Below are 14,709 nucleotides of genomic sequence, written 5' to 3'. Positions count from 1 at the left end.
AATGCCTGATAATTATCTCACTATAACTCTGTTTCACAGAAGACAGCCAATCTCCTCATCATCTTACAGATCAGATTCTCCTATCCCCAGGGTAAGTGTTAAAATAGTCCATAAAAGCAAATGACAATACGCTGTGTTTGCCTTGCAAAGGAATAAAATATATCTAATCAAGTTTGCATTAGGCTAGTGCAATCTTAGAGATAAGACTTGTGCAGTTGTAGAGACCTGAGCAAATTCTCAAGTGTGAAAGTTGATCTACGGCTAAAGAATTCCATTATATCCAATCTAGGCTAACTTTCTGATTGTTTTTTTTAACCCCCTACAGGAAACAGAAAGCAGCCACTCTCAGTTCCGAGGAAAATGATTCTGATCTCATGAGTCCTGTGGTTTTAGCAAACTTCCCTTTGTCGCCACAGCATCTCTCCGCACGGAAAGGTACTGCTGACTAACTCCTTTCACACATCGGAGCTTAAAGAGTCAGGCAACTTTTAATGTAAAGTCTGCATCCTCACAGAGCCAATTACAAAAATTACTAATCAGAATGTTTAATCAACTTTAAGCGAGGCTTCTTCGCTGGTGGTGCGGTTTTTGGGCTGACTGTGCTCCTGGACCTGTCTGTTCTGTGGGGATAAATTTATATTGAGTCAGCCTCAAAACCGGCTCTCACAAAACTCTCTCTTGGTTACACTTAGAACTTCCATAGCAACAGAGTTAGTGATAATAGTAATGGTAGCACAGATAGTGGTTGGTACCAGTTATAGTCACAGTGGGAATCGTGGTGTGACCCTTGTACTCGAGGATTGTTCTACTCCAGAAAGCCAGGTGGTGAAGGATTGAACTGGAGCCTAATCTTTACACACTTCACAAGCTTTTATTTACAGGGATACACATTACAAGCATGCACCTCCTAACCCCATAACCACTGTTTCAGTCTGTTCCTATATATAGAAGCACAAGTGAATCGTCACCTAATGCCCACTACCGGAATACATTAAAATACTCAGTTACTATACAATTCACAATGATTACGGTACCACTAATGAAGGGAGTCTAAGTTTATGGTTTTGTGAGGAAGTGCTAAGGCTGATGTGATATTTCCTGCAATGTAAATTCAGCTCCGCAGAACAGACAGTTCCAAGAACGCAGTCAGGCCTGAAATTCACACCACTAACAAAGCTTTGTCTAAAGCTGATTAAACACTCTGATTGCAAATGTGTGTGTTTATCACTGTGCAGGCTGATAGTTGAGACAGACATGGTCCAGCACAAGCTTCACGTAACCTCGATGGTTGTTCTTTTGATCCCTGTGATGTTTTCAGTCCTTCATTCTCTTGTAGCTCAAAGCTTCTCTCACTTCGGCACCATGATGCCACCGTCAGTAGCCCGGGTATCCTGAGAGTCAATGATTGCATGGAAAAGAAAGAAAGACTTGCATTTGTATAGCACCTTTCCCAACCACAGGATATCCCAAAGCACTGTACAACCATTGAAGTACTTTTAAAGTGGAGTCATTGTTGTAATGTAGGAAATGCAGCAGCCAATTTGTGCCCAGCAAGCTCACACAAACAGTAATGTGATAATGGCCAGATAATCTGTTTTAGTGTTGTTGATTGAGAGATAAATATTGGCCAGCACACCCAGGATAGCTCCCCTGGTTTTCTTCAAAATAGTATCATTGGATCTTTTGCATTCACCTGATAGAATGTAACTAGCAGAATAGATGAGGGGAAACAGTGGATGTGGTGTATTTAGATTTTCAGAAGGCTTTCAATAAGGTCCCACACAGGAGGTTAGTGTGCAAAATTAGAGCACATGGGATTGGGGGTAATATACTGGCATGGATTGAGAATTGGATAATAGACAGAAAACAGAGTAGGAATAAACGGGTCATTCTCAAGTTGGCAGGCTGTGACTAGTGAGGTTCTGCAAGAATCAGTGTTTGGGCCCCAGCTATTCACAATCCATACAAATGATTTGGATGTGGGAACCAAAGGTAATATTTCCAAGTTTGCTGATGACACAAAACTAGGTGGGGATGGGCATGTGAGCTGTGAGGATGATGCAAAGACGCTTGAAGGGGAATTAGACAGGTAAGTGAGTGGACAAGAACATAGCAAATGGAATATAATGAGGAAAAGCAGAAATGAAAGAAAAGAAAGCAGTATTTCTTAAATGGAGAGAGATTGGGAAGTGTTGATGTCCAAAAGGACCTGGGTGTCCTTGTTCATAAGACACTGAAGGCTAACATGCAGGGGCAACAAGCAATTAGGAAGGCAAATTGTGTGTTGGCCTTTATTGCAAGGGGAGTAAAGATGTCTTGCTGCAATTGTATAGAACCTTGGTAAGACCGCATCTTGAGTATTGTGTACAGTTTTGGTCTTCTTACCTAAAAATGTATAGACTTGCCATAGAGGGAGTGCAACAAAGATTCACCAGACTGATCCCTGGAGTGGCAGGATTGTCCTATGAGGAGCGATTGAGGAGACTGGGCCTGTATTCTCTAGAGTTTAAAAGAATGTGAAGTGATCTTATTGAAGTATACAAAATTCTTAACAGGGCTCGACAGCCTTTTGGAATTCTCTAATCCAGAGGGCAGTGGATGCTGAGTCATTGAGTATATTCAAGACAAAGATTGATAGATATCTGGATATTAAAGGGATATGGGGATAGTGCAGGAAAATGGCATTGAAGTAGAAGATCAGCCAGGATCTAGTTGGATGGTGGACCAGGCTCGAGGGGCCGAATGGCCTTCTCCTGCTCCTATTTCCTGTGTTCGGGCAGACAGGTCCTCAGTTTAACGTCTCATCTGAAAAATGGCACCTTTGACTGTGCAGCACTCCATTGGCACTGGAAGTGTCAGCATAAATTTTGATGCTCAGGTACTGAAATTGGTTTTGAACCCACAACCTCCTGACTCAGAGACCATGAGTACAACCCACCGAACCATGGCTGACACGGCACTGCTGCAAGTAAAGCTTCACTTACCACTGACAGTGGAGTAGTAGTGACAGTGTTAGGCTTAATAGTAGTGGTCGTTCGACTACTAATTAGTGCTGCTTTGAAAAGGAAGCTTGAATGCTAACAAGGTCACAATGACTGGTTTTATTTACTATTTTTGTCTTGATTCATTCTTGAGATGCGAGTGTCACTGACAAGTCTGGCTTTTATTGCCTATCCCTCATTTCCCTGAGAAGTTGGTGGTGAACCGTCTTCTTTAATTGCTGCTGTCCATGTGGGTTTGACACAACTGAATGATTTGCTAGGCCACTTCAGAGGGCAGTTAAGAGTTGGCAACATTGCTGTGGGTCTGGAGTCACATGTAGGCCAGACCAGGTAAGGACGGCAGATTCCCTTCACGAAAGGGCATTCATTTCATAGTCACTTTTACTGAAAGCAGCTTTTTGCTTCCAGATTTCTTTTTATAAAACTGAGTTCAAATTCTCAAACTGCCATAGTGGGATTTGAATTCCCATTCTCTGGGTTATTAGTTCTGTAACATAAGCACTATACTACTGCACCCCTCTTACACAGCAAATACAATATTGTAACAAGAATGAAATATGAAACTGTTATCTGACTCATGTTTCTCTCTCCTCACAGACTGGTCTGGAACATTGCGTTTTAATGAAGCCTCAGAGGGAAATGACGGCTGGTCCAGTAATAATGATACAGAGGAGGAGGATACTAACCAGTTGGTCAGTGACTCCTTCAGATACATGACCCGAATGTCAGAAATCTGTTTTGTTTAAAATACTTTTAATCATTCTGAATAGATTTTGTTTATCAGTAGATTCTTGACCACTCCCTTCCCTCTCCCAGACCACTGTTTTGTCCCTTCTCCTGGAGTTAGTTACTTATCTCAAAGCCACAATTGCTGAGACACCTCTAGTACTTTGCCTATTTGGCCATTGCAAGCACATTGTTCTGCTGGTCACAGAGAGTATCTTGTCCAGTTGGCCATTTTACTTTTTGTTATTCTTTCATGGGATGTGAGCATCATTGGCTAGGCCAGCATTTCTTGTCCATCCCTAATTGCCCTTGAGAAGGTGGTGGTAAGTTGTCCCCTTGAACAGCTGCAGTCCATCTCATGTAGGTACACCCACATTGTTGTTAGGGAGAGAGTTCCAGGATTTTGACCAAGTGACAGTGAAGAAACGGCGATATAGTTCCAAGTCAGGATGGTGTGTGACTTGGAGGGGAATTTTAAGGTGGTGGTGTTCCCATGTATTTGCTGCCCTTGTCCTTCTAGTTGGTAGAGGTCCTGGATTTGGAAAGTACTGTCGAAGAAGGCTTGGTGAGGTGCTGCAGTGCATCTTGTAGATGGTACACACTGCTGCCACAGTGCGTCATTGGCCGAGAGATTGAATGTTTAAGGTGGTGGATGGGGTGCCAATCAAGAGAGCTGTTTTGTCCTGGATGGTGTCGAGCTTCTTGAGTGTTGTTGCATCTGCACCCATCCAGGCAAGTGGAGAGTATTCCATCACACTCCTGACTTGTGCCTTGTTAATGGTGGACAGACTTTGGGGAGTCAGGAGGTGAGTTACTCACCACAGAATTCCCAGCTTCTGGCCTGCACTTGTAGCCACAGCATTTATAGGACTACATTTTTAAGATAGACAGAAAAGGGGGGATTTTAACTCATGTTTGGGAAGTCAATAGGATGCATAGTGTCTCCACGGAAGACCTGATCTCCAGTTACATCTAGGTGGCCACCCATACCGGCATACATAAGAACATAAGAAATAGGAGCAGGAATAGCCCTTATGGCCCCTCGAACCTGCTCCTCCATTCAAGAAGATCTTGTACCCAAACTCCACTTACCCACCTGATCTTACCTTCCGGGAGCGGAGCGGGCCTGTGGGGAGAACGCCGAGAGCGGAGCCTATAAATCGAACCTGAGGATCGAGGCCCAGTCTCTTTCCTTCTGGGAGCGGAGCGGAGCAGACCTATGGGGAGAACGCCGAGAGCGGAGCCTATAAATTGAACCTGAGGATCGAGGCCCAGTCTCTTACCTTCTGGGAGAGCAGTCCAGGCGCACCGGAGTTTGAATAAAAAAGTCAACAGTGACATCACAGGAAAGCTGCAAGGTGAGTGGTTGGTGAGTAACTGCTGTTAGGGATAACTCTAAGTAGCTGGCTTAGAAACTAAGGTAAGAAAAGTCTGCAGTTTATTTTCATATATAGTAGTGCTTTTTAGGGAGTCCTATAGTAATGAGGACCAGGGAAGAAGGGCCCTAGAGTAATTGATATTAAGCATCTTCCAAAAGGTTTAATTTAAAGGGTTAAGTCATGGTAGGAGAGCTCAAAGCCGTGGTGTGCTCCTTGTGCTCTATGTCGGAAGCCGAGAACAATTCCAGTGCCCGGGACCAGCATGTGTGCAGGAAGTGTCTCCAGCTGCAGCTCCTGGAAGCCCGGGTTTCAGAGCTCGAGCAGCAGCTGGGGACACTATGGAGCATCCATGAGGCAGAGAGTATCGTGGATAGCACATATAGAGAGGTGGTCACACCGCAGGCACAGATTCCACAGGCAGGAAGGGAATGGGTGACCACCAGGCAGAGTAAGAGGACTAGGCAGGCAATTCAGGAATCTCCTGTGGCTATTCCCCTGCAAAACAGATATACTGCTTTGGATATGTTGGGGGGAATGGCCTCTTAGGGGAAAGCAGCAACAGCCCAATTTGTTGCACCACGGTTGGCTCTGCTGCACAGGGGAGGAGTAAAAAGTGTGGGAATGCAATAGTTATAGGGGATTCAATTGTAAGGGGAATAGATAGGCGTTTCTGTGGCTGCAAACGAGACTCCAGGATAATATGTTGCCTCCCTGGTGCTAGGGTCTAGGATGTCTCAGAGTGGTTACAGGATATTCTGAAGGGGAAGGAACAGCCAGTGGTCATGGTACATACACATTGGTACAAACGACATAGGTAAAAAAAAAAAAGGGATGAGGTCCTAAAAGCAGAATATAGGGAGCTAGGAAGTAAGTTGAAAAGTAGGACCTCAAAGCTGGTGATCTCAGGATTACTACCAGTGCCACGTGCTAGAAATAGCAGGATATATCGGATGAATAGGTGGCTGAAGAGATGGTGTGAGGGAGAGGGTTTTAGATTCCTGGGACATTGGGACCAGTTCTGGGGAAGGTGGGATCAGTACAAACTGGACGGGTTATATATGGGCAGGACCGGGAATGATGTCCTAGGGGGAGTATTTGCTAGAGTAGTTGGGGAGGGTTTAAACTAAAATGGCAGGGGGATGGGAACCTTTGCAAGGAGTCAGAGGAGGGGGGATCAAAGACAAGAACAAAAGACAGTAAGGGGAATAAGAAAAGTGATAGGCAGAGAAATTAAGGGCCAGAATCAAACAGGGCCACAGTGAAAAATAGTGGGAAGAGGACAAGTAATGCTAAAAAGACAAGCCTTAAGGCTTTGTGCCTTAACTCGCGGAGCATTTGCAATAAAGTGGATGAATTAATCATGCAAATAGATGTAAACGGGTATGATATAGTCGGGATTAGGGAGACATGGCTGCAAGGTGACCAGGGATGGGAAATGAACATCCAGGGATATTCAGTATTTAGGAAGGACAGACAAAAAGTAAAAGGCGGTAGAGTTGCATTGCTGGTTAAAGAGGAAATTAACGCAATAGTGAGGAAGGATATTAGCTCTGACGATGTGGAATCTGTATGCTGAGCTGAGAAGAGAGAAGTATAAGTAGAGCTGAGAAACACTAAGGGGCAAAAACGTTAGTGGGAGTTGCATATAGACCCCCAAACTGTGGTGATGGGAATGGCACTAAACAGGAAATTAGAGACACATGCGATAAAGGAACATCTGTAATTATGGGTGACTTAAATCTGCATATAGCTTGGGCAAATCAAATTAGTCACAATACCATAGAGGAGTAATTCATGGAATGTATACGGGAGGAACCAACGAGAGAACAGGCCATCCTAGACTGGGTATTGTGTAATGAGAGAGGAATAATTGACAATCTAGCTGTGTGAGACCCCTTGGGGAGGAGTGACCATAATATGATAGAATTCTTCATCAAGACAGAGAGTGACGTAGTTGATTCTGAGACGGGGGTCCTGAATCTTAGTAAAGGAAACTACAAAGGTATGAGGCGCAAGTTGGCTATGACGGATTGGGAAACGTTACTGAAAGGGATGACGATGGATCGGCAATGGCAAACATTCAAAGAGCACACGGATGAACTGCAACAATTGTTTATCCCTGTCTGGCGCAAAAGTAAAATGGGAAAGGTAGCCAAACCATGGCTTCCAAGGGAAATTAGAGATAGCATTAGATCCAAGGCAGAGGCATACAAATTCGCCAAAAAAAAAACAGACCTGAGGATTGGGAGCAGTTTAGAATTCAGCAAAGGAGGACCAAGGGATAGATTAAGAATGGGAAATAGAGTACGAAAGTAAGCTTGCAGGGAACATAAAAACTGACTGGAAAAGTTTCCATAGGTATGTGAAGAGAAAAAGATTGGTGAAGACAAAGGTAGGTCCCTTACAGTCAGAAACAAGGGAATTTATTATGGGGAACAAAGAAATAGCTGAGCAACTAAATGCATATTTATTGTTTAAATTATTTTTATTTAGAGATACAGCACTGAAACAGGCCCTTCGGCCCACCGAGTCTGTGCTGACCAACAACTACCCATTTATACTAACCCTGCAATCCCATATTCCCTACCACCTACCTACACTAGGGGCAATTTATAATGGCCAATTTACCTATTAACCTGCAAGTCTTTGGCTGTGGGAGGAAACCAGAGCACCCGGCGAAAACCCACGCAGTCACAGGGAGAACTTGCAAACTCCGCACAGGCAGTACCCAGAATCGAACCCGGGTCCCTGGAGCTGTGAGGTTGCGGTGCTAACCACTGCACCACTAACCACTGCGCCACCCATACTTTGATTCTGTCTTCACAAAGGAGGACACAAATATCATACCAGAAATGTTGGGGAACACAGGGCTTAGTGAAAGGGAGGAACTGAAGGAAATCAGTATTAGTAGAGAAATGATGTTGGGGAAATTGATGGGATTGAAGGCCGTTAGATCCCCAGGGCCTGATGGTCTGCATCCCAGAGTACTTAAGGAAGTGGCCCTAGAAATAGTGGATGCATTGGTGGTCATCTTCCAAGATTCGATCGACTCTGGAACAGTTCCTACAGATTGGAATGTAGCTAATGTAACCCCAATATTTAAAAAGGGAGGTAGAGAGAAAGCAGGGAATTATAGGCCTGTCAGCCTGATGTCGATAGTGGGGAAAATTCTAGAGTCCATTATCAAAGATTTTATAGCAGAGCACTTGGAGAACAGTGGTAGAATTGGACACAGCCAGCATGAATTTATGAAAGGGAAATCATGCTTGATAAATCTGCTAGAATTCTTCGAGGATGTAACTAGTAGAGTTGATGAGGGGGAGCCAATGGATGTGGTTTATTTGGAGTTTCAGAAGGCTTTGTACAAAGTCCCACATAAGAGATTAGTGTGTAAAATTAAAGCTCATGGGATTGGGGGTAGTGTATTGCGATGGATAGAAAATTGGTTGACAGAGAGGAAACAGAGAGTAGGGATAAACAGGTCTTTTTCCGAATGGCAGGCAGTGACTAGTGGGGTACCGCAGGGATCGGTGCTAGGACCCCAGCTATTTACAATATACATTAATGATTTAGATGAGGGAACTAAATGTAATATCTCCAAATTTGCAGATGACACAAAACTGGGTGGGAGGGTGAGTTGTGAGGAAGATGCAGAGGCGCTTCAGGATGATTTGGACAAGTTGAGTGAGTGGGCAAATGCATTGCAGATGCAGTATAATGTGGATAAATGTGAGGTTATCCACTTTGGTGGCAAAAAGAGGAAGGCAGATTATTATCTGAACAGCTATAAACTGAGAGAGGGGAATATGCAGCGAGACCTGGGTGTTCTCTTACACCAGTCGCTGAAGGTAAGCATGCAGGTGAAACAGGCAGTAAAAAAGACAAATGGTTTGTTGACCTTCATAGCGAGAGGATTCGAGTACAGGAGCAGGGATGTCTTGCTGCAATTATACAGGGCCTTGGTGAGGCCACACCTGGAATATTGTGTGCAATTTTGGTCTCCTTATCTGAGGAAGGATGTTCTTGCGAAAGAGGGAGTGCAGCGAAGGTTTACCAAACGGATTCCTGGGATGGCGGGACTGACGTATGAGGAGAGATTGAGTCGGTTTGGATTAAATTCGCTGGAGTTCAGAAGAGTGAGGGGGGATCTCATAGAGACCTATAAAATTCCAACTGGACATGACAGGGTAGATGCAAGAAGGATGTTCCCGATGGTGGGGGAGTCCAGAACCAGGGGTCATAGTCTAAGGATACGGGGTAAACCTTTCAGGACTGAGATGAGGAGACATTTCTTCACCCAGAGAGTGGTGAACCTGTGGAATTCGCTACCACAGAAAGCAGTTGAGGCCAAAACATTGTATGTTTTCAAGAAGGAGTTAGATATAGCTCTTGAGACGGAAGGGATCAAAGGATATGGGGGGAAAGTGGGAACAGGTTACTGAGTTGGATGATCAGCCATGATCATAATGAATGGTGGAGCAGGCTCGAGGGGCCGAATGGCCTACTCCTCCCATTTTCTATCTTTCTGTCCCCTATCCCTCAATTCCCTTAGTGCTCAAAATTATGCCAATCTCAGCCTTGAATATTCTCAACAACTGAGCATCCACAGCCCTTTGGAGGAAAAAATTCAAAGATTCACAACCCTCTGAGTGAAGAAATTTCTCCTCATCTCAATCCTAAATGGCCGACCCAATAACCTGAGCTTGCATGGATGCAGTTGATGTGGGCATCTTAATGAGTTTTTTGTCTCAGTCGTCACAAAGGAGAGGGATGATGCAGACATTGAACTTAAAGAGGAGGAATGTGAAATTTTAGATACGATAAGCATAATGAGAAAGTACTAGAGGGTCTGACATCCTTGAAAGTGGATGAATTACCAGGGCCGGCTGGATTGTAGCTCAGGCTGTTGAAGGAAGCCAGGGAGGAAATAGCGGATGCTCTGAGGATTATCTTCAAATCCGCACTAGATACAGGTGAGGTACCAGAGGATTGGAGGTCTGTGAATATTGTACCATTGTTTAAAAAGTGTGTCAGCGATAGACCAAATAATTATCGGCTGGTCAGTCTGACCTTGGTGGTGAGCAAGTTATTAGAATCAATTCTGAGAGATAGGATAAACTGTCACTTAGGAAGGCACAGACTGATCAGGGATAGTCAGCATGGATTTGTTAAGGGAAGGTCGTGTCTTACTAACTTAATTGAACTTTGTGAGGAAGTAGCAAGGAGGATTTCTGAGGGTAGTGCAGTGGATGTTGTCTACATGGATTTTGGTAAGGTATTTGACAAGGCAGACATGGCAGACTGGTCAGAAAAGTAAAAGCCCATGGGATACAGGGAAATGTGGTGAATTGGATCCAAAATTGGTTCAGTGACAGGAAACAAAGCATAATGGTCGATGGATGTTTTTGCAAATGGAAAGCTGTTTCCAGTGGTGTTCCACAGGGCTCAGTTCTGGGTCCCTTGCTGTTTGTGGTATATATTAATGATTTGGACTTAAATGTGGGAGGAGTGTTTGGGAAATTTGCAGATGACACAAAAATTGGGCAGGTAGTTGATAATGAAGAGGATAGCTGTAGACTTCAGAATGTTATCAATGGTTTGGTTGAGTGGGCGGAAAAGTGGTAAGTGGAATTCAATCCAGAGAAGTGTGAGATAATGCATTTGGGGAGGGCAAACAAAACCAGGGAATACATAATAAACGGGAGGATATTGAGAGGGGTAGAGGAAGTGAAAGACCTTGGAGTGCATGTCCACAGGTCCCTGAAGGTGGAAGGACAGGTAGATAAAGTGGTGAAGAAGGTAAATGGAATGCTTTCCTTTATTGGCTGAGGTATAGAATTCAAATACAAGGAGAGCAAATCAATGGAAGGCAAATACAAGGAGAGCAAGTCAATGGAAGCATTAGTGGAGTACAGAAAGTGTAGGATGGAGCTTAAGAAAGCAATTAGGAGAGCAAAGAGGGGATATGAGAAAGCACTGGCTGGTAAAAGTAAGGACAATCCCAAGATATTCCATAAGTATATCAAGGGGAAGAGGATAACAGGGAAAGACTAGGACCCATTAGGGTCCAAGGGTGAAATTTGTGGGTGGAGTCAGAGGACATTGGTAGGATGTTGAATGAATACTTCACATCTGTCTTCACCCAGAGAATGAGGATGTAGATATGGAACTTAGAGCGACTGTGAGGTTCTTGAGCAAATTGTCATATGGAGTGACAAGGTATTGGAGGTTTCGGAAGGCTTAAAAGTGGACAAATCTCCAGGTCCGGACGATTTGTGTCCCAGGATGCTGTGGGAGGCGAGGGTGGAGATTGCAGGGGCTCTGACCCTAATTTTTAATTCTTCTCTGGTCACGGGGGAGGTGCCAGAGGACAGGAGAACAGCTAATGTGGACCCACTATTTAAGAAAGGTTGTAGAGATAAGCCAGGGAACTACAGACCAGTGAGTCTCACATCAGTGGTAGGGAAACTATTGGAGAAAATTCTGAAGGAGAGAATCTATCTCCACTTGAAGAGGCAAAATTTGATTAGGAATAGTCAGCATGGCTTTGTCAGAGGGAGGTCATGCCTAACAAATTTGATTGAATTTTTTGAGCATGTGACCAGGTGTGTAGATGAGGGTAGTGCAGTTGATGTAGTTTACATGGATTTCAGCAAAGCCTTTGACAAGGTCCCACATGGGAGAGAGTGATGACAGACAGCTGTTTTAGTGACTGGAAGCCAGTGTCCAGTGGCGTACCACAGGGATCTGTGCTGGGTCCCCTATTTGTCATTTATATAAAGGACATAGATGACTATGTGGGGGGTAGGATCAGTAAGTTCGCGGATGACACAAAGATTGGCCGAGTGGTTAACAGTGAGGTGGAGTGTGTTAGGTTACAGGAAGATATAGACGGGATGGTCAAATGGGCAGAAAAGTGGCAGATGGAATTTAACGCTGAAAAGTGTGAGGTGATACACTTTGGAAGGAGTAACGTGACACGGAAGTATCCAATGAATGGCCTGACACTGGGAAGTTCCGAGGAACAAAGGGACCTTGGTGTGTTTGTCCATCGATCTCTGAAGGAAGAAGGGCATGTTAATAGGGTGGTGAAAAAGGCATATGGGACACTTGCCTTTATCAATCGAGGCATAGATTACAAAAGCAGGGAGGTCATGTTGGAGTTGTACAGAACTTTGGTAAGACCACAGCTGGAGTACTGTGTGCAATTCTGGTCGCCAGATTATAGGAAGGATGTGATTGCATTGGAGGGGGCGCAGAGGTGATTCACCAGGATGGTGCTTGGGATGGAACATTTAAGCTATGAAGAGAGGTTGGATAGGCTTGGGTTGTTTTCGCTGGAGCAGAGAAGACTGAGGGGTGTCCTGATCGAGGTGTACAAGATTATGAGGGGCATGGACAGGGTGGATAGGGAGCAGCTATTCCCCTTAGTTGAAGGGTCAGTTACGAGGGGTCACTAGTTTAAGGTGAGGGGCGGGAGGTTTAAGGGGGATTTGAGGAAGAACTTTTTTACCCAGAGGGTGGTGACGGTCTGGAATGCCCTGGCTGGGAGGGTGGTAGAAGCAGGTTGCCTCACATCCTTTAAAAAGTACCTGGATGAGCACTTGGCACATCATAACATTCAAGGCCAAGTGCTGGCAAATGGGATTAGGTAGACAGGTCAGGTGTCTTTAATGCATCAGTGCAGACTCGATGGGCCGAAGGGCCTCTTCTGCACTATATTATTCTGTGATTCTGTGAAAAGCAGGGATGTAATGCTGGGACTGTATAAAACATTAGAACAAAAAAACTAGGAGCAGGAGTAGGCAATTCAGCCCCTCGAGCCTGCTCCGTCATTCAATACGATCATGGCTGATCTCATCTCAGCCTCAATTCCACTTTCCTGCCCATTCTCCATAACCCTTCAACTCATTACTAATTAAAAATCTGTCTATCTCCTCCTTAAATTTACTCAATGTCCCGGCATCCACCGCACACTGGGATAGTGAATTCCACAGATTCACGACCCTTAGAGAGAAGTAATTTCTCCTCATCTCTGTTTTAAATCTGCTACCCCTTATCCTAAAACTATGACCTCCCGTTCTAGATTGGCCCACAAGAGGAAACATCCTCTCCACGTCTACTTTGTCAATCCCCTTAATCATTTTATATACCTCAATTAGATCTCCTCTCATTCTTCTAAACTCTAGAGAGTAAAGGCCTAAACTGCTCAATCTCTTTTCATAAGACAAACATTTCATCCCTGGAATTAATCTAGTGAACCTCCTCTGAACTGCCTCCAATGCAACTACATCCCTCCTCAAGTAAGGGGACTGTGCGATACTCCAGGTGCGGTCTCACTAATGCCTTGTACAGTTGCAGCAACACTTCCCTACTTTTATACTCTATTCCTTTAGCAATAAATGCCAAAATTCCATTTGCCTTCCTTATTACCTGCCGTACCGCATACTAACTTTCTGTGATTCATGCACGAGGACACCCAGATCCCTCTGCACCGAAGCACTGTGAAGTTTGTCTCCATTTAGATAATAATTTGCTTTTCTATTCTTCTGACCAAAATGGATAACCTCACACTTATCCACGTTAAAGTCCATCTGCCAAATTTTGGCTCATTCACCTAACCTATCCATATCCATTTGTAAATTTCTTATTTCTTTATTGCAATTTACTGTCCACCTATTTTAGTGACATCTGCAAATTAGGCTATAGTACCTTCTATCCCTGCATCCAAGTCATTAATATAGATTGTAAATAGTTGGGGCCCGAGGACCGAACCCTGTGGAACCCCACTGGTTACGTCTTGCCAACCAAAGACCCATTTGTCCTGACTCTCTGTTTTCTGTTGATTAGCCAATCCTCTATCCAAGCTAATAAATTGCCCCTAACCCCATGTAATCTTACCTTGTGTATTAACCTTTTGTGCGGCACCTTATCAAATGTCTTCAGGAAGTCCAGATATACTACATCTACAGGATTCCCGTTATCCACATCTTCGAAGAACTCTCGCAAATTAGTCAAACATGTTTCACTCTTCATAAAACCATGCTCACTCTGATGGATTGCACTTTGACTTTCTAAATGTCCTGTTATTACTTCCTTTATAATGGATTCTAACAATTTCCCAACGACAGATGTTAAACTAACTGGTCTATAGTTTCCTACTTTCTGCCTCCCTCCCCTTTTGAATAAGGGCATTATATTAGCTTAGATCCTGTAGATGTAGTATATCTGGACTTCCAGAAGACATTTGATAAGGTGCTGCACAAAAGGTTAATACACAAGGTAAGATTACATGGGGTCAGGGGCAATTTATTAGCTTGGATAGAGGATTATATTAGCTTTTTTCCAATTATTAGCTTGGATAGAGGATTATATTAGCTTTTTTCCAATCCACTGGAACCTTTCCCGCATACAGGGAATTTTGGAATATTATAAGCAATGGATCCACTATCTCCGCTGCCACTTCCTTTAAGACCCTAGGATGCAGGCCATCAGGCCCTGGGGACTTGTCTGCCTTCAATCCCAATAGTTTGCTCAGTACTTTTTGCCTAGTGATGATGATTTTTCTAAGCTCCTCCCTTTCTATAACCTCTGCATTACCT

General features: G+C 44.1%; 1 protein-coding gene across 2 annotated transcripts in view; it reads left to right on the top strand.

Annotated features, from left to right (window-relative positions):
* The window catches only part of mcf2a (MCF.2 cell line derived transforming sequence a), a 208,664-nt gene that overhangs the window by 167,154 nt on the left and 26,801 nt on the right, over positions 1-14,709 (top strand). Inside the window, exons 24-26 of one of the 2 annotated variants that reach the window (XR_010976419.1) lie at positions 40-91; positions 326-435; positions 3,600-3,679. Coding sequence is in view for 1 of the 2 variants with exons in the window: in XM_068047099.1 (XP_067903200.1) it covers positions 40-91; positions 326-435; positions 3,600-3,694 (257 nt within the window). In the remaining variant the exon portion in view is untranslated. Of the gene's footprint in view, positions 1-39; positions 92-325; positions 436-3,599; positions 3,695-14,709 lie in introns of those variants that run through there. The other variant, XM_068047099.1, reaches the window with a different exon arrangement.

This window comes from Heterodontus francisci, chromosome 15, assembly GCF_036365525.1.
Source record: "Heterodontus francisci isolate sHetFra1 chromosome 15, sHetFra1.hap1, whole genome shotgun sequence".
NCBI classification, from domain to species: Eukaryota; Metazoa; Chordata; class Chondrichthyes; order Heterodontiformes; family Heterodontidae; genus Heterodontus; species Heterodontus francisci.
This window is presented reverse-complemented; position numbering and strand designations above follow the sequence as displayed.